This window comes from Dothidotthia symphoricarpi (genome assembly GCF_010015815.1).
Source record: "Dothidotthia symphoricarpi CBS 119687 unplaced genomic scaffold P153scaffold_23, whole genome shotgun sequence".
Classification (NCBI taxonomy): domain Eukaryota; kingdom Fungi; phylum Ascomycota; class Dothideomycetes; order Pleosporales; family Dothidotthiaceae; genus Dothidotthia; species Dothidotthia symphoricarpi.
The window spans coordinates 484,276-503,721 of record NW_022985030.1 but is presented as its reverse complement, the minus strand read 5'-3'; the positions used below and the strand labels follow the sequence as shown (position 1 = coordinate 503,721).

Sequence of the window (19,446 nt, the reverse complement as noted above, 5' to 3'; positions counted from 1 at the left end):
AAACTATCTTCTTCGTTGTTTGAGGGTGAAACGAATTTACACCATCAGATGCTAAAATTAGCAGGGCTGGGTGTGTACCTGCGAAGTTTGAGTTAAACTTTGTCAAATCAATTTGTCTAATTGTTAAAAACTTTTGCAAAAGCCTCTTGATGAGCTGAACTACCAAGAATTAAGCTACTTTCTTCTCTGCAGCAAATGATTATACTCTAAGATCTTAAGGTGCATATAAAAGATCTTGAAGCTGTTGCAAGATTCAAAGGTACATTGGTTCCTAGTACTTCGGACCCGCGCTCAACCTCCTCCTCAAATATGCTTACACCACCAATCTGACATATCCTAAAGCTACATAAAATACCCATCCGCATGTTCATAGTATTGCGGAAGGTCGTGGTGTATCCTTCGTCGTCGTCGAACAATTACACAACCTTGTTGGGGGAAACGAGGTGAATGCTCGATCTCACACACGATACTGATGAGGATGTGTACTTCATCATATCATCATATACCGCGTGTACGGATAGAATAGTTCGCGGGAAGGAAGTACTACGATGACGACGTGGACAATGTCATAGCCTACAGAAGACGCGTATCTGGATTGGAAGCAGAGGGTTTGGGGCTTGAGGGTAGATATATATTTTCAAAGTTTTATCTAAGACTTCAAAAGTATTATACAGACACATGCGTAATATACGCCCGTTACTCATAGTTCATAAAGCGTATACCCGCCCCGTCAAAATCATACACCCATCTACCTATCCTACAAAAGCAACCCTAACATCTTCATCCCAGAAAAGCCCATCTATAACCCCTCCACCTCACGATTCAGCAGCCTCACCGGCGTCACAAAAACAGCCTTCAAGCTCATATCCACCGCCCTAAGCCTAACCTCCCACTCATCACCAACCCTTACCTCCTCGCCCTTGACCACAACAACCGAAAGCCCATACTCAGGCAGATACCCCACCGTCTCGCGAAACCCAACTGCAGTCTTGCCCTTGCCCTCGGGCACGCTGCGGACCCAGCACTTGAACAGGTCGGGAAGCGGTGCTTCCTTGTAGTGGAAGGCGCGCATCATGGCCAGGGCGGCCCAGAACCTGTTCGACGCGTTGGAGGCGGATTTGATGATTTTTTCGCGCGGGGAGAGCGTGATGATGGATTCTTGCATCTGGCGCTGCGAGAAGGGGAGGGGGTTTGCGCGGGGGTTGGCGGGGTCGGCGCCGAACTGCGTGCCGGATTCGGCTTCGTGGCGTAGCGCGGCTTCGATCTGCCAGTGGGCTATCATGTCGCTGAAGCGGCGGAGGGGGGAGGTGACTTTGACGTAGCTGGATGCGCCGATCATTTTGTGGGGGAGGGGCGCGGAGTGGGCAATGGCTCGGCCGAGCGATCTGATGTATCGCGTCGCGAGGCTTCTTGTGAGGTCGCCGTGTTTCTCTAGGTAGGGTAGGACGAGCTGCTGTTTTAGGTCTTCTGGGGATAGCTCCTCGGCGGTGGGCATCTCGACTGTGCCTCTGTACATGACGGGGATGTTCCGTTCGGTGCACCAGGATGCTGCTGTTTGGCATGCAAGCAGCATCATTTCCTCGACAATGTTGGTTGCGTTGAACTCGGTGGTTACGTATCCTTTGGGGATTCTTTGTGTGAGCTCAATGATTGGATCGCCTTGAATCGTACGTGTGCGTTCGAGCGATGGCGAATTCCAGGTCAGTCCAGGCTGGTTAGAGTTCTCGAAGACGCGCAAGTCCGGAGTGCTGCCACAGAGGTGCAAGGCTCCGCGTGCGTCACGCGTCTTCCTCAAAATCCGCGCTATGCTGTAGAGATCTTGAAGCTCTTGAAGCTGAGCAGGAGAAACTTTTGTAGGGGTATCGTCTCGTTCGACTCGTGGCACATCGCCACCGACGACGAGCCTTCGTGTTTCCGTGGTCGATACATCACCTAGAAGGCGAGCCACCTCAGACGGGGTTTTACTAACGACGTTATGAACCGTGCCATGCTGAATCTTGGTTTCCAGCACCTCGCCAGTGCGGTTCACCCGTGTGCTGAATGTAATGACGGGCCGGTTGCGAGCGATGCTGAAATGCGCATGAGTGACCCATGTGGGTAGCATGGGGAAAGTTCTCTCCGGGAGATAGACAGTCTCGGTCATATGTGCAGCGAGGCCAGACAGAGTGTGGGTTTTGTCGAAAAAGGCGGTTGGATTAGCTACATGCACATGCAACCAGAGTTCCGAGTCTGACCCGTCGATTTTCTCGATTGAGACTCCATCATCAATCTCCTGGGCGCCAATAGGATCAATACAGTACACGGTCGTTGATCCCCAGTCACGGCGTAGATCAGCCATGGAGTCTCGGAAATCAGGATTTTGCCGTGTAACTTCCGCTTTGGCGTTGAGAAGCTCCACATTTCGGGAGACGCGGATTGTGGGGAGCATCAACTGCTCGTCGTAAAGGCTACAATTCTCATACGGCGAAATAACCCCAATTTCTTGGAGGAACAACACGCCGGTGGTCCGCTTGCATGCCTTTGACGTTTGGTCCAAACCCTCTGTGTTGTGTAAGACCTTCGGTCCATAACAGCCTGTTGCCATGATGAGACCTGCACATGCCGAATGGAATGCAGCCATATGTGCGAATTGCTTGGGGAGGGACCATGCATGAATAAAATTGATGATTTGCTTATCAGTGCTGCTGAAACGCTCACCCATGAATACTTGCGGAGCCGAAGATGGTTCTGTACGAGAAAGGCGAATCTTGCTGGGCCCGACGAAACCAGTGTTTGGGTCACGATTTTTCCGGCTCTGAGCAATGGTTCTGCGAACTTTCTCAAGGAATTGTACCACGTAGATTGTTCCTTTTGATTGTTTGTAGGAGGGTTTCAAAGTCTGGGTTGCAGCCATTGCCTGATGTTCACGATACTCGCGGATCCATTCCAGAACTGTTTCGACGATTTCGACATCGTTCTTAGGCCGTATGGCAAACACATTCGTCAAACGATGGCTGCGCTCGTCAGATTTGAAGCGGAATTCATTATGGTTCAATGCTTTACGCACTGCCAGAAGTGCTGCAGGCGATGGCTGATAGGCTGCGTGTTTACCGGCAAGCAGTTTTTTGGTGATTTGTGTAAGAGTCATCATGCGAGTCCTAGTAGCATCTGCGAGATCTGCGTATGCACTATCGAGAACAGGGGCATTGGTACGATATATCTTCTCAGATTCTTCAGTCAGACGCTCTAGAATCCTCTGCACGGGAAGGGCAGCTTCTGTTGGCACATGTACTTCGCCTTTGGGGTCGGCGATGCCGGGGCTTGTAGGTAGAAACGGAATAAGAGGTTGGAGTATGGCGGGATCGACGCAGCCAGGGATGGCAAAGGAGACTCTTGACAGCATCGAGTGGCTCCACCTGCCGTTGGCGGAGAAGAATTGGCTGACATTTGCGAGTTGTTGCACGAACACGGCAAGAACTGGCTCGCGGCCTGGTTGTCTGCGCAATGTTAGTGATCCTGACAGCTTTTATGACTACGAAATTACAAGAGACATACGATAGTTCGACCACATCTCCAGGCTTCAAAAAAAGTCCAATGGTGATCAGCTCTTCGCCTTGGTCGTCTTCATCCCACTCCTCGGCTTCCGCCTCCTCATCCGCTTTGGCACCGGTGGTCAGCTTGGTCAGACCATTTTGTATGTCGCCGTGGGCGGGATGGTTTTCGAATGCGGACAACACTTCTTCACCAGGACCACCAAACTTTTCGTCCCACAGTTCAAGATGCACGCGAATGGACAGCTCTGGTGTACGAGGAATGAGTGCTGGATCGAAGGGCTGTGAGGCGGGTGCAGAATCATTGGCTAATTGTGAGTGCTGTAAATTGTCAGCTGCAAGTTTGTTGCGAGAGAGAAATTGTTATCACACAGTCGCAGAGGCGTGGAAAGTTCGCCGCGGAAGACGCAAAACTTTCGCAGAAGAAAGTTCAAGACGGCGTGTTCGGCCAAGTTTTTGGTACTGATTTGAAAGACGCCATTGGCATCGCCAGCAGACATCGCCAGCAGTCCATAGCGAGCGAGGATGCATGTCTGACACAAAAGTGAAGTGATGAGGTCAAGCGCCACTTCCCAAACTGCAGGTGTGGAAGTCGCGACGGAAGGGTCTGTGCAAGCACTAGAGCTCGCCACGAACTCACATGGTCTGTCTCCACCGCACACCTCCGCTGCCTCCTACACCACACAGCTCACCACAAGGTATGTCGCACTACTTTTTCTACCCCCTCTCCATTTCTCTAGTGATGAACACAAATTATAGCATGTATTATCCGACTGGCGCTTCGGCGACGGTATGCGGAACATTCTTTCGACTGATCAGAGATTTTTGATGGACCTTTTTGATTTGATCTGCTAGAGACGAGTCTAACTGTCTGCAGAACCAGCCTCATGGCATCTGCTCGAGCACCAGCGGGTCACTTTTCGATCCTGTACTTTGCCGCCGCTTCGACGTTCACGGCAAAGAACAGCGAAACCATGCCTGCGCCGCTGCGGGCTCGCGATCTGTTTGCCAAGCTAGAAGAGAAGTACCCAGGCATAGGAGAGAAGGTTCTCAGCAGTTGTGCTGTGACTGTAAACCTCGAATATGTCGCCATGGACGAGGATGATGCTGCGGGGTTAGGTCGAGAAATCAAAGAAGGTGACGAGGTGGCCATCATCCCGCCTGTCAGTTCTGGATGAGTGGGGAGGACCAATTGTGCAGCATTTTTGACAATGTCTGGATGAGAACAAGTTCTTGCAAGGTAGGTGCAGCGTCTGGTAGTAGGTGTGTGCAGAGACGCTGAGCAGACGTGGTCAGCATAGACATGCTAAGCAGCTACAAGAGTGGCCGCGAGAGAGTGAGCCTAGTCAGACTTGGTGAGGAAGCGGGCCTGCTAAGAGAAGCATCGCGGAATGAGGACATTGGTTCAAGACATGAAGCCTACGCTCTTTATTGTTCTTTAGCATAGGCTGTCAAGATGTACATAGATTATACCCAGCAATATACTTGTAACCGTACAATGCACATGACATGATAGTCGACGTTCCACTTGTCCCTCTCTCTGAGCTGGACTGGTGGTGTGTCCAGGCTTGGCAATGAGCTCGTATTAGCGTTTTCCAGCCTCGGGGACCATCGAACGGCGTTGCGATGTCACCGACCGCCGACAGAGTCATCCAAACCACGACCGACCATGGCAGGTGAGTCAAGTTCCTGAACATGTGCGCACGAGTAGAGCACCGTCGCTCACAGGCAGCTGGCAGACCACGCGTCGATTGACCCGGCCCTCTACGCGTCATCGCTGCCACCGCGCACACCGGCGTACCCACAGACGCCGCAGCAAGGCTATCCGCAGGCCCAGCACGGCACCGCCCACCCATACTACACGCACCAGCAGCCCGCCCCGCCGTCGCAGCCCGTCCCGCTCGCCAGCAGCCTGCTCCAGCAGACGTCCCCCATCGGCCCCGAGGCGTCGCAGGACGAGGACGACCACGACGACGACGGCGACCATGACGGCACCCATGCGACGCCGGGCTCCGCCAAATCGCCCGGCGACTTCAAGCGCCCGCGGGCCTGTGACTCGTGTCGCGGATTGAAGGTGCGCTGCGACCAGGAGAGGCCAGACGTGTCGTGCAGGCGCTGCGCTAAGGCCGGGCGTCCTTGGTGCGTACCAGCAGAGGCCTGTTCGTGTCGCGACGCTGCTGCTAACTGCTCCCAGCATCACGACGCCGCCCACGCGGAAGCGTCAGAAGAAGGCCGACAGCCGCGTTGCCGAGCTCGAGCGCAAGATCGACGCCCTGACGGCCACGCTGCACGCGCAAAAGACGGGCGTGCCCGACGTCGGCCACCATGGGGGCATGCCGCAGTACGACAACACGTCCAGCGCGCAGCCCACGCCTGATGGCACCTTCCGCCTCGGGCCCCTCAGCCAGGACTGGAGCCCCGCCGCCAGCAGGTACTCGGACATCCCACCTGGCTACGGCCCCGCGCAGAACATCCAGCGCGGCCCAGAGCCGAAGCGGAGGAAGCTGGGCGACGGCAACGGCCATGCTGTAAGCACACGCACTCCTGCGCTGCCCTTTCCTGACTCTGACAGACGATCCCCGAGGATATGGATTTCATCCACCGCGACCTAGCTGAGCATCCCGAGATGAAGCGTACGGCGAAGAGCCGCATCCACTCGGACCACTCGCACATTAACGCCCTAATCGACAATCTGATGAGCCCTGAGCTTGCCGAGCGCATCTACCTCCGCTACGTCAACGACATCTGCCCGCACTTCCCCGCCGTGCCCCTCACGCCTGGTGCCACGGCCCGCGAGGTCCGAGACAAGAAGCCGCTGCTGTTCCTGTCGGTGCTGGCCGGATCATCGCACGGCAGTGCAGAGCAGCTTGTGCCGCAAGAAGTGCAGCGCGAACTGACCAAGCTCCTCAAAGACCAGCTGGCTGACATCATCTGGCGCAATGGCGAGAAGTCGCTCGAGATTGTCCAGGCACTGCAGGTGTCTGTGCTGTGGTATCGACCGCCGCTCCACTTTGAACAGCACAACTTCTACATGTACATCAACTGCGCTGCCGTCATGGCCCTAGACCTCGGCCTCGGCAGGAAGGCCACGCCAAACGTTATGAAGCTCTCGATAGGCCCCTTTCGGCGATTCCATCCCAATTCGAGTAGCATCGAGGCGCGCCGCACGTTCCTCGTCTGCTATTACCTCTCCATGAGCATTACCATGGTGCTTCGACGGCCCATCCTCTTGCGCTGGACAAAGTACATGGAGGAGAGCGTTAAGATTCTCGAGACCTCTCCAGACGCGCTTCCTTCTGACAAGCAGCTTTGTCAGCAGGTCAAGTTGGCGCACATTGGCGAGAGCATATCGGTCCAGTTCTGCATGGACGACCCTTCTGTCGAGGTTAATATTTCCGAGCCAAAGGTCATTTACGCCTTGAAAATATTCGAAAATGAGCTTCAGCAGTTGAAGGAAGAAAATGCTCAGGCGGGCGAAGTTGACCGTAAGTAAGACTCGAGTGCTTTCGCGACTTTGCTAACAGGCTTGAAGCTGCCTTGCGATTGGCCGAGCATGTAACGAATCTCTATCTCCATGAGATCGCTCTCCACCAATATCAAGGCTCAGCGGACCTGCAGCCGCCTTTCACCTCGGAGTCTGTGCCTTCAGAAGTTACCAAGGATGTACCCATTGGGCCTGCACACATTGGTGCCCTCGGTGAATGCCTCGCTGCTACGCATGGCATTCTGGATACCGTTCTGAGCATACATCTCGATGTCCTGATTACCTTGCCTGTCATATTCTGTAAGCGCCTCTCACCTTTCTTCCAAACACAAGACTAACATCATTCAGGTGTCCGAGCAATCTACGCAATTGTCTGCCTCATGAAGATGTGGGTATCAGTAACCTGTTCCGGCGAAGTAAGCAGTATAATCAAGCAAGAAGACCTCCACATCGAGCTCTACACCGAGCGCCTCGTCACAATGTTCAGCGCCATCGTCTCGCGCGACGCACAGTCTCCACACGGAAAATTCTACTTCGTCGCCAAACGCCTCCAGGAGCGCTTCGCACAAATCAAAGAAGGCGCCTCAACCCGCACCCCCCAACCAAACACCCCCAACCAAGACGACCCTCCCCACCCTCCCCGCCGCCAATCCTCATCAAACCAAACACCCCTCCACCTCCTCTCCGAAGTCGCAATGGGCGGCACCCCCCAGCAAGCTCAGGCCCACGCACACTCCCAGCACCAAGCCCAGGCCGCGCTCCGCCACCTGCCCCAACAGGCTATGCAGAATCAGAACCAGAATCACACTCAGAATTGGTACCCGCAGGATCCTAACCTTATGAATGTTGATCTGAACTTTGATTTCACGCAGTTTGATCTTGGGACCGGGTCGGATGCGGATCTGTCGGCGCTGTTTATTCCGGATTCTATGCTGTGGTCGTATCCGCAGGATGTTAATATGCAGGGTCAGAGTCAGGGGCAGGGTCAGGGGTATGGTGGGTTCTGAGGGATGTGTGGTTGTGTTTGTGCTGTGGAGTTTGGGCGTGTGGGGTTTCCTTGTTTGTTTGCAAGTGTGTGTGTAGTGTGAGATGAGATGAGATGGCGTGAGGGCTAAAAAGTATTCGTGTATGTATATGCATGTATGTACTACTTTATTATTGTCTATCATCTACACTATTCGTATCTTTGAAACTGTTTTCTGGCAATAACTCATGTTTCTTCCCCATGGTGACGCGACCAGACCTTGCTTTGTTCAAGAGAGAACAGCACGGAAACACGGATCAGATGTCGGAAAGTACATATAGAACATGGACAGCAGAACTTGCATTCGAACGTATCTTATTATGATTTGTTTATCCACACTAGCCAGATGAAAAAGTAGTAGCAGTAGTAGTCAAGGACAGTGAAGTGAGGTGGGTATATCCATCCATCCAACCATCCGTCTGTAAACGCCCTCCCCCGTCTCGCCTGCCAATATGGGACAAACCCATGGCAAACAATCCAAACCAGCCCAAACGTTGACGCCAGAGTAAACAACCTGCAATAGCGAAGCAACGCAACCCAGACCTCCCCCCAAAATCTTACTCACTCCTGCAACTGATGCGTCGGACAAGCGCCCCTGCCCTTCTTCTCCCACCAGTCCTTGATACATTGCTGTCCTCTGTTAGCCTCCATCTGCACCCCGGAAACAAAAACAAAACAAAAGAACGACAAGACATACCTCATGGAACTTGCACCAGCAAACCAGCCTGGCCATCTTATCCCCCGCCTCAAAGTCCTCAAGGCAGATAATACACTCAATCTCATTCCCCTCATTATCCGTGCAATCCTTCTCCGTCGCGACGTACGGGAACATGCCGCGCGCCGCCGTCGCGCGATTCGATCCCTCGCCGCCGGTGCCGTGCATGTGGCCGGCGGGATTGCTCATGCCGCGCGTGCGCTGCGTGGGGAGGCTCATGGTGGAGACGGGCGCGGGGGACGCCGAGTGCAGGGCGATGCAGTCTTCGATGTGCTGGGTGCGAGCGGAGTCGTCGCCGGAGGGGGATTTAGGCGGGAGTTCGTCGCCGCAGATGGGGCATTCGTCTTCTTCTGCGATTTGGCGTCTTGGGCGGGGTTGTAGGGCGGGCGAGGGCGTGGATGTCGTGGAGGTGAAGAGCGGGCGGGGGAACATGCTGGGTCTGCTGAATGATCCGGAGCCGAGGCCGAAGATGGAGGGCGCGTTGGGATCTGGGCGGGAGGAGGACGGGCGGGCTTGTTGCTGCTGCTGCTGGGGATGCATTGCTTGGACTTGGCTGGAACTGGATCGAGGTGGCATCCAACGCTCCCCGGTGAGCGCGCCGCTGTGATAGCTCAATCTCCTGTCGCTGGGTGTATCACGGGGACGATGTGTTTGTCCATGGCCAACGGTTTGCGAGCCATCGTGTACATTGGAAGAGGATCTGTGAGTACGCGTACGTGTCGGTGGCTGTGAGGGTGGAGGTAACACTGGTCTTGCTGAATGCGTGTATGAAGAATTTCGAGAGGAACCAGATGGGTTGTACTGGGGTGGTGGACTAAAGTTAGGATCCGGGACGCAGGGATTGCAAACGCGGACCTCCTCGCCTCCACCTAGCGCTGGGTTGCGGAACGGGCCGAAGGACGACATCATGTTTGCATCGTCGTCGCCTGTTAGATCGATGGTGTTGAACAGGTGTTCGGTTGGCGGGTGGACGATGAACTGACGTGGGATGGTGATGCGATGCGGCGAGCACGACGAGCACACCACTCTTCCACATTTTCTAATCAACAGTGTTAGCACTACAAAGTTCCTAGACATGTGATACAGCCTCAGCCGTGTGTGCATAACCAGATCAATCGAGTGGGTCGAAGCTCGGCGATATGCGCACACATCAGCAGCACACAGACGTCACAGCAAGACAAGGGAGAATGGAGATGGCGCATACCTGCAATGGTGCTTTCTAAAGAGAAAGGTAAATGGCCTAGTGCACACCGGACATTGTGAAACCTCAACATCAGGCTGCCAGGGGGGCAAGACCAGATCGCTGCCCCGCCTGTACGACGCCGGGCTCGATTGCGAAGGAAGAGATGGCGGCGATGGCAAAGGTCGCGAGGGATTGAAAGACGGTGGCAGGGGTCGTGAAGAGGCGGAAGTTTGCAGCGGGGCCCTGGAGGGCACAGGCGGAGAATCCAGCATGATGGGATCCATGCTCGAGTTTCCGGCAGGAGTGTTGTGCATCCTGATGCTCGAGGGCCGTCGCATGGGCGAGTCAGCCGTGGTAAGGCGTCTCTTGCGATCTGAGCTCCGAGATGATGACGAGGACGAGTCGGCGCGCGGGAGGGGGCGAGCAGGGAGCGTGAGGGGCGAGTGGTCGGCGGGGTGGTCGGACTGGACCCTCGAGGGATGTTGACGATGGCTGGACGAGTGGGTCGACTGGGAACGACGGTCCGATGTGTAGCTTGGTTGACTTTGCTGGTTGTGCGTCTGTTCCTCACGTGAATCGCTCAGCAGGAAGTCCATCCACGCCTCCCTCTCATGTGCATCATTTTGGAAGTGTGACGTCCATCTTGCTGGGTAGCCTCCCGAGACACTTTCACCGTTCCCATCCGTATTGTTGCTTGCGCCGTCAAGCTGGTTCGCGAGCGAGGTGCGACGCGGCGGATGCTGTCTTCGATCCATGGCCGTGCTTCAGTCGTGTTGGAGAAGTGGGATATGTTTGACAACGATCGAGGATCATGAGGCTTGTCGGCAAATGCGGAGGACGGTGTGGCTCCCTATGGCGACATGGCGCCTGGCACGTCTTGCAGGCTCGGTTTAGTGATATGCAGCGAAGAATCTACTGCCTTCCATCAGCCCTACGCCCATCAGGAACACACCATGCACCACACTCACTCACTTGGGGGTCAGGACACAGCGTCGCGATAAGACGTCGATGCGGCGTCTCGGAGGTGAGGGGAAGGCAGGGGTATCAACAACAGAGCTCGACCAGGATGAAGCGTCATGTGCAGATACACCTCGATGTACATTAGACTTCCACTCTGTATCAGCACACTTCACGCTTCGAGCAGACCGGAGTCCGGCAACACGCGATTGAGGCCTGAGGCTTATGGCACGCTTAAGGCATCGTGCATCATAGCCAAAGCACGGTCCACTCTCATCCACACATCGCATCACACCACCGCCTTTGAACCATGGGTACGTTGCACTCGAATGGACAAGCAGCACATGAGCGCGTCATGACCTTCCATGATATTCACGTAACCAGCAACCCTAGTTTCAGTAAGAATCACAATCCCGATTTTGTCTTGTGAATAAAAATGTGTAATGCCTGCCCGATCCAAACCCCATCTGCGCCTCACCAGTATGCTGCTCACCGCCGCCCAAAAGATGCGCCATTTTGACTCAAACACTAGTTGTACACAAAAGAAATTCGTGACCCCAACCCTACGTCTGCATGGGAGACAGAATTACAAAAAAAGTGACCCTCTAAATCTGCGCCGCTGCACGTTGGCAGACAAAATCAAACATCGAACAATCATCTCAACCTATGACTCGTCCCACTTTTTGTTGTGCTCCCACTTCGACTACGGTCCACAAACTCCGCTGAAGCCTCGAGATGGTTCCTAACATCATACCCATCATTCTGGAGGCTGTCCTTGGTCACATGATGTTGCACATAACCTGTATTGAGCCTCTGACCTCGAGTGGCCGGTGCAGGCGCGAGCTCCGCTTCGTCGCGATAGATGCTCGATGCTGGCGAACGTTCGGGAGAGGGCTCGCTGGATCCAAATGGGAGACGGATGGGCAAAGGTTGGAGATGTTGACTAGGGATAGGAGAGTCTAGCACTGCCGAAAGTCGAGAGGTGCCCTGAAGGATTGCAGCTTCCGTGGATGGTGTTCGCCGAGAGCTTCTCCGTGGTATATGGGGTGTACGACTCGAGGGTTGCCGTCGAGTAGCGTGGGATGCACGCGACCCAATCCTACTGGGAAGCTCGATACCCCCGCCCATCTCGATGGGTCCCAGTGATGGCGCAATATCAGAGATTCGATTAACACCACTGTCGTCGAAAGGCTCATTGTCCAGAGACGTGTCTTCGCTCTGACTTGACTCACTGTCAATCGACTGTCTCCTTTTCCCTTCCAATATGCCCGCTGACGCTACACCTGCTTTGTGACCTTGCGACCGCCTAGCCTGAAGCCCTCCTGACGGCACATCGTAGGCCGAGTCCATCAGTTCGCCTTTCTTTGTTTCGGGTGACGTGGCCGGACTGTCGTGATAGGGCTCTTGTGGTACTTCTGGAGACTGCTTGCTTTCTCCAGTAGCAGCCATTTGTGGCGGCATGCGCGTGCTCCTGACAACTTCAAATCCTTTACTCTTCTCTTTCTTTCTGCCACCAAGCAGATTCAGGCTCTTGAACCACCCTGTTGCGGAAGACACCGGGCTCATAGGATCAGCAGGACCAGTCTTGAGTTTCCGAGTGGGCTGCGAAGACAAAGCCGGGCCGCGAAGACCGTAATAAAAGTCGGATTCACGCACGGTGTAATCCGTCTGATTTCTTCGCTCAAGGTTTGGATCCGAATCATCCCGGTTCATTCGAAGGTAGGCCGGGGTAATCGTGCTTCGGGTTCGAGATGGACCTTCGCCATTGTCGCCTGCTTCAAGGTCCAGATGATCTGTATACGGTGCGTCGGCAATATCGGCGCCTCCAGTGGGCGCAGGTGCTCTGACTTGCGCTCCTGGTATCATGGAATCCATTGTATGTTTACGCGCCCGTGGAGGTCGGTAGTATGGATCGGCGCTATCCAGATTGGTGTTTATCGTTGGCCGTCGAGAGTTCTGGCTGGAGCCGCCTCCCAAGAAGTGAAATGGAGTCGCGTTCGTCCCAGGAGTATCTGGGCTTATGTTTCCGTAATCACCCTGGCTGAATTGATCGAACCCTGTGCTCACGCGCTGGCTGTCTCTATCGTAGTGCTGGTTAAGAAGCACAGCGGAACTAGCGGATAAGCTTCTGGACCGACTATTGATCAGTGGAATGCTCTTGTTCTCGTCATGACCAAGCATTGCCGCATTGGAGTTCATACTGCCACGCCCGTGTCGGTGGCTTGTCCGCTTCGACAATTGGCGTTTCCCAAAGACTTTGGTAAGACCTCCTCTTGTGTCTGTTCCTGCACCTGCCATCCTCGCAGCAACTTCGATCAGAGTTTGTAGGGAGTTGAGGAAAAAGCCAAAAACAAGGACGATGCCATGCAGTAGAAGAATGGCATAACCGATCCAACCTCTGGGGCCTTCCGAAACTCCAAGAGTGGGCACAAAAGCAACTGAGAGTAGAACACAAGTCAGCCGAACAACCGAGAAAAAGGTATGGTAGGCGTTCATGGATGTGTTGGATTGAAACGGTCGGAAGGCATGCAATGTGAGAATCATGATGACCTCGCAGATAGCAAGCATGATAATTTGTGCAATACCAGAAGGCTGTATAGCACCAACGGCAATGCCACGTATAGTAGTCAGTAGTACAGGAATAAAGGCGAACGGCGCAGCATCGTCCGAGTATGTGTTGTAAAGCGGCCCGTAAGTCAAGACGGTCGGTAGATCATCGAAAAGGTGAGCTCGTGGGCGTGTTGTGAAGATTAACCAGAATATCCAAGCGGCTAGTCCCATTACCCCGAGCAGAAGGACAACAGCCGTAGCTATGACGGACGCCGAGGAACGTGGTGCGACGACTAACTGGAACAGAGAGAGGGAAATGATGGGTAGTAGGAAATAGTTGAAGACAATGCGAACAATGTTGCCTGCGGTAAACGACCAGTTCTTGCCTCTGAGGTCGCCATCCTGCGTGTTGGTAAGTAGACGGAAGAACCATCGTCCCACGAAACCGATCTGAGTGATGGTGATCGCAACGGCGACAAGCACGAGAAGAAAAATAGCCATGCATGCCCATATGTCCTCCGAATCAGACATGCCTACATATTGCCCAAGCCGTGTCAATCCGTATGTCCCGTTGGCAAAATAGAGCCCGTCCTCGAGACTCTGAAACCCGTCGCCCTGGCTCACGAAGCTTTCATTGAAGAGGAGGAGCGACCAGCTGGCCTGACTGACTACTGGCTGAAAGAAGCCGGGGTAGTCCAGGGTCAAGCTGCCTGCCAAGACGATGAATTGTATGTATTGCAGACAGTCGCCAAAACCCGGCGTGACAAGACGCAGCAAGTCCTCGTCGCGGCCATAATTGCTCGTCCAACGGAAGATATTCGACGTTCCCCAAGGGCTGCATGTCGCCGCAAACATGGTTGCCAGGGCCACAAGGCCAAGCACAGCAGCTGGCATGTACGCAAGCGCCCCAGACAACTGGCTCCCCAGGTCTGGTGTGAGATTGGCAGACACGCAACCCAGGGGCACAGCTCTTGCGTCGCCGGAAACGATGCTCAGCGTCGACTCCCACGTCGCAAAGGAATATGCGCTGGAGAAGTCGTGTGCAATGCTGAATGCCGGCAGAGAGTATGGGTCGCTTGAATTGGCGAAGAAGGCGGGCCCGACGGGACAGGGCGAGTTCAACGTGTTGGCGCAAAACTGGTCGGGCTGCGAGGTCCAGGCGGAGTAGGACAGAACCTTGAAGCTGGAAAAGAGGGTCGTGTATTTGTTGTTCACCGGGTCGACATTGATGATCTTTCCAAAAGATTTGTTCTTGTTGGTCCAGTTGTCGCTGTCGAGGGCAGGGTATGGGCCTGGGGTTGCCTGGCCCGATACGTTGCCATAGACGGTGACGTTCAGCTTGTGCCGCGACGCTTCCGTGTCGAAGGCCGCCCACACGTACATGGGCGTGAAGGTGAGGAACGGGACTTCCCCCAGGTACAGCGGGTCGAGGCAGTTTTCGAAGTTTACGAAGACGGCCTCTGCACGGCCGAGGAAGCACGCTGCGGCGAGGAGCAGGACGAGCAGATGCATCGTGCGGCCTTTCCGCCTGGATCGCGGCGGCGACTGTGTGGGCTGGAGGGAGGGTATGTCGGCGGGCGGCCTGCTGTGGAGCCGTGGCGGAGCGGCATTGCGCGGTGAAGTGGCTGCCATGATCTTCAGCGCCCTCTCTTCATGTTCGCCGGCGCCTGTTGCGACTGCACGGGTTTGGGTGTGTTGTGGCGCAGTCGTGAGCGTTTGGAACAACGGCGCCCACTTGGCGGGCAGAGCTGGAAAGGTAGCGCAGCCGGCCGTGGGCTGTGGGTGAGGGTGAACGGGGGCACGCGCGACGAGGCAGGCGCTCTAGAAGAGGCAGGAGCTGACCATGGCCGATGACAGACGTGGGGGCGAGCGAGCGAGTGTAAGAAGCGAAGAGGAGACGCGTAGAGTCCAGACTGGCTTCAGCTACTGGACGGATGCAGTGTTGCTGTCAGAGAGCTCCTGAGGCGAAATGTGGAGGGGAAGCACGACCCAAGCAAGCAAACGAACCCCTGTTGGCAATGATGCAGACTACTATTGCCGTCTTGGGACGCGCTCGACTCGATGCGTCGTCGCAGAAAGCCTGGCGAGAGTGAAGATCTGCCGCGCGGTGGACCCTCTACACGTCTGGGAACATGATGCCTGCTCAACAGCAGGCCCGCACACGAGAAACACAACCTGTCCATTGTTCATCTCTTCTGCTTCTTCTGCCTCTTCTCTACATCATCATTTTCATGCAGCTAGAGAATGCTCGACTGAGCTGACAGAACTCGGCACGCGACTGAGTGTTCTGATTGGACGTGCCAATTTATATTTAGCTGATGGCCAGCCACCTCTCTAGTCTGACATCCGCTCAAAACCACCTTCACGTCACCATCCTCGCTCTCTACCCTGCGCTGCAACAGTTGCAACACATGGCCAATGATGTATTGACTAGCACCATACCTGCCCCCAAACATGCAACGTGTAGCCCTTGGCTTTCGATAGCCACAGTTTGCAGCATAGTTTTGGCGAAATCTCGCTCACACATCACCGCGCCAACCGCGTTGCACCGCTTCCAACTTGCACATGGCAACCCGAGGGATGTGGTCATTTATCGTTGAGCAACCATGTTGTCATGTCCCGAAGAAGCTACAGAAGCGGCCAATCTACAGCTTTACCAGTGACAAAGTTCTCGAACAAGTCTGCATTAGCCTAGACCTTGGAGTTGCTAATTTCGCAACTCCTACAACGGCAGGCTACCCTTGACACTGAGATACTATGGATCCAGGGCTCCCAAGCAAATACCATCAGGAAGAGGATATGATCGTCTCGAGATCGTCGCAAATGTGACATAAATAGTTTTGAGAATACCATGGCGGGTAGCTCGCGTCTTCCCCACAGAGATGCTTACGACTACATGTATCCATGGTCCTTGCTCACCAAATCCCTCCGTGTCTGACCGAGCTTCCTCTAACGCGTCATTCCCTAGGCCACAGAGTCCATCGCGTACGCACAAGCACGTTATCCCGCAAAACTCACGAACTATAAGTGGCAGGTCGCGGCACAGCAACGTGATCACACCCGCTTGCCCCGCTCATATCAGCAGCAGGAATGTCTAGTTTACACAGGTCGACTTTTGATTTGTACGGACTGGCCAAGCTTCCTTGGCAGACATCTTGATATGGCAGGTGCGAGTGATTCCTCTTGGCAACGATTATCTTGCGAACCGGTCCGGGTATCTGGCAGTGTTCAAATAGCATGTCATGGCCGACCAGTTCTCCGGAGCTTCATCCTACTTGCCCACTACCTCTCTCGATTCATTGACAGAAGATGGCGGTGCGATTGGCTGTTCTGGCCATTGGGCTGTTGCTGGGGTCTGCTCAAGCTATTACCACTGAGTATGTACCATGATAGCTAGTTGGAATGGAGCTGATCGATGTAGGGGAATGCTGGCTGCTCCAAGAAGAAGTACCGGTCAACTCAATGCCAAAGGAGTAGGTCCTCGTGTAGATACGCTCAAATGGCTCTGCTAATCGGACAGGATCAAGCCTTGTATAGCGAAACCAAGTTCAACTGGACATCAGGAAAGGCCTCTACTAGCTGGTACTTCCTGGACATCTCGTCTGGGAACATCACCAAGGCGCCATTCAGTTCAGAGGTTTCTGAAGTTGTGTGGGTTGGCGATACGGAGGATAGCATCCTCTACATCAACGGCACCAACGATGAGATCCCTGGAGGTGTCACGCTATATACAGCTGATCTTTCGGGAGACTTCGAACCGTACGTCGCAGTGGCTATCCTAAGTTTGGGATATGGAGTTTATTGCTGACGCTTTTCAGAAAGCTGGTTGCGTCCCTTGCTGCCCCGTTCTCAGGTCTGAAAGCGGCCAAGACTGAAAATGGAATCAATTTTGTTGCCAATTGTCTTGCTTATGAATTTAATGGGACGGCCTACAACCCAGACCTAATCCCAGCCGCAACCTCATTGGACTCTGCTGGTCGATTGTATGACGCAAACTTCATCCGTCATTGGAATTACTACATCACTGCTGAACGATACGCCGTTTTCGGTGGCAGTCTGAGTGCTGGTAATGGCAGCTATTCTTTCAATGGAGAAATGAAGAACTTGCTTTGGGGCATGAACGCTACAATCACACGCCCGGAAAGTCCTGTCCAAGGTTCATCCAGCGATACAAATGACTACGAAATTTCTCCAGATGGTAGTACCGTGGCCTTCCGCTCTAAGGCTCCCGAGCTCCCCAAGGCGAACTACACGGCCAGTTATATCTACGTTGTTCCGCACGATGGGTCTGAGGTGGCTGCACCAATCAATGGTCCTGGTACAACGGCGCCTGAGACTGCGCAAGGAGCTTCTACCTTCCCCACATGGTCACACGATAGCAAGAAGATAGCATACGGTCAGCAAGATGGTATTAACTACGAATCCGACCGCGTGAAGCTTTACGTTGCAGAGATCAATGGCCCCAACTCTAAAGTCAAAGCCGTTGCCGAAGACTGGGACTCTAGCCCTTCAGGCCTCAAGTGGAGCCCTGACGACGCAGATCTTTGGGTTGTATCTGAGCTGCACGCTTCGAGCCGCCTCTGGCTTGTTCCCCACGACGCAGCGGCTGATTTCAAGCCCAGCAACTTCACCGGGCCTGAGACTACTCTGTCCGATTTCGATGTCCTTCCCGACGGCTCCGCGTTTGTCTCGGCAGCAGCGAGCTGGAGCAGTCGTATCTTCTACAACCAGTTCCCTGGTCAAGACAAGAAGATTATATTTACGGCAAACGAAGTTGACCCGGAGCTCGAGGGCCTGAAGCCTGAAGATGTTTCTAGCTTCTGGGTTGAGAACGACGATGGTGATCCAATCCAGACATTCGTCTTCTACCCGACGGACTTTGACCTGAGCAAGAAATATCCTTTGGCCTTCATCATCCACGGCGGGTAAGCATATCATTTCCCGCAACACTTTTTCACATTACTTACAGTGTATGCAGACCACAAAGTACTCAGGGAGACAATTGGAGCACGCGTTGGAACCTCCGTCTCTGGGCAGAACAGGGTTTTGTTGTTACATCCCTTCAATTTACCGGATCTCCGAGCTACGGACAAGCCTTTACTGATAAAGTAAGTCGGCCCGGATTTTGAGTTTTTGTTTCCAATTACCAGGTTTAGTGCTGACGTACACCCAGATCCAAAACAATTGGGGCGGAACCCCATACACCGACGTTGTAAAAGTTTTCGAACACATCAAAGAGAACATAGATTACATCGACACCGACCGCGCCATCGCAGCAGGCGCCAGTTTCGGCTGTTTCATGTACACCATCCCTTCTTCCCCACCACTTGTAGCCGCCAACTAACACTTCACAGGATCAACTGGATTCAAGGGCACGCTCTCGGCCGCGAATTCAAAGGCCTAGTCTGCCACGATGGCAAAGTCAACCAATTGGGCTCGTACGCCACAGACGAACTCTGGTTTATCCAGCATGACATGAACGGCACCATCTGGAACGACCGCGCCAACTACGCGAGATGGGACCCCCTGTCCCACTCTGCAAACTTCAGCACCCCCGAGCTCATTATCCACAGCGATTTGGACTACCGGGTTGTTATCGCCGAGGGCTTGCAGACGTTCAATGTCCTGCAGAGTTTGGGTGTGCCCAGCCGCTTCCTCAACTTTAAAGAAGAAGGACATTGGATCGTCTCTAGGGCCAATAGCTTGTTGTGGCACCGAGTTATCTTTAATTGGATTAGGTTCTGGACTGGGCTGGATGAGGAGTTGATTACTGAAGGGGTCATCAGGCAGTAGAAGGTATATTAGGAGGCTATGGTATGTTGTAAATATGATTGAAATGTCTCCAGGAGAATACAACCGCTACAAGGACGACCTGCGTTTAAAGTGCAAGTTACTGTAAACTTCTGGGCGCAAGAAACATGGCCCTATATGATCTGATGATATCTTCTATTTCTTTGCTGCTTTTGATTAATCTTATAGTTTCTCTCTTTGTCTCACCTCAAA

At 54.0% G+C, this 19,446-nt stretch overlaps 5 protein-coding genes across 5 annotated transcripts; 2 read left to right on the top strand and 3 right to left on the bottom strand.

The window, feature by feature from the left end:
- Window positions 1-799: 799 nt before the first annotated feature.
- Window positions 800-4,061, bottom strand: P153DRAFT_350593 (RNB-domain-containing protein; the record flags this gene model as incomplete). The annotated part of the gene is made up of 3 exons (XM_033666295.1): window positions 800-3,476; window positions 3,535-3,851; window positions 3,903-4,061. The coding sequence occupies 3 exons, from the start codon at window positions 4,059-4,061 to the stop codon at window positions 800-802; spliced, it is 3,153 nt and encodes a 1,050-aa protein (XP_033518895.1).
- P153DRAFT_326759 (uncharacterized protein) lies at window positions 4,048-8,190 on the top strand. The gene is made up of 6 exons (XM_033665303.1): window positions 4,048-4,693; window positions 5,338-5,669; window positions 5,725-6,058; window positions 6,103-7,015; window positions 7,063-7,314; window positions 7,363-8,190. Exons 1-6 carry the CDS (start codon window positions 4,418-4,420, stop codon window positions 8,019-8,021), a joined length of 2,766 nt encoding a protein of 921 aa, XP_033518894.1. The 5' UTR covers window positions 4,048-4,417; the 3' UTR covers window positions 8,022-8,190.
- A 409-nt stretch (window positions 8,191-8,599) lies between these two features.
- On the bottom strand, window positions 8,600-10,691 carry P153DRAFT_302141 (FYVE-domain-containing protein; the record flags this gene model as incomplete). The annotated part of the gene is made up of 3 exons (XM_033664434.1): window positions 8,600-8,668; window positions 8,736-9,792; window positions 9,958-10,691. 3 exons carry the CDS (start codon window positions 10,689-10,691, stop codon window positions 8,600-8,602), a joined length of 1,860 nt encoding a protein of 619 aa, XP_033518893.1.
- A 590-nt stretch (window positions 10,692-11,281) lies between these two features.
- P153DRAFT_350581 (uncharacterized protein) lies at window positions 11,282-15,521 on the bottom strand. Its single transcript, XM_033666294.1, has one exon. It carries the CDS (start codon window positions 15,073-15,075, stop codon window positions 11,548-11,550), a length of 3,528 nt encoding a protein of 1,175 aa, XP_033518892.1. The 5' UTR covers window positions 15,076-15,521; the 3' UTR covers window positions 11,282-11,547.
- A 1,231-nt stretch (window positions 15,522-16,752) lies between these two features.
- Window positions 16,753-19,236, top strand: P153DRAFT_302235 (dipeptidyl-peptidase-like protein V precursor; the record flags this gene model as incomplete). The annotated part of the gene is made up of 7 exons (XM_033664440.1): window positions 16,753-16,820; window positions 16,865-16,916; window positions 16,964-17,202; window positions 17,262-18,368; window positions 18,422-18,551; window positions 18,617-18,744; window positions 18,798-19,236. 7 exons carry the CDS (start codon window positions 16,753-16,755, stop codon window positions 19,234-19,236), a joined length of 2,163 nt encoding a protein of 720 aa, XP_033518891.1.
- Between the last annotated feature and the right edge of the window lie 210 nt (window positions 19,237-19,446).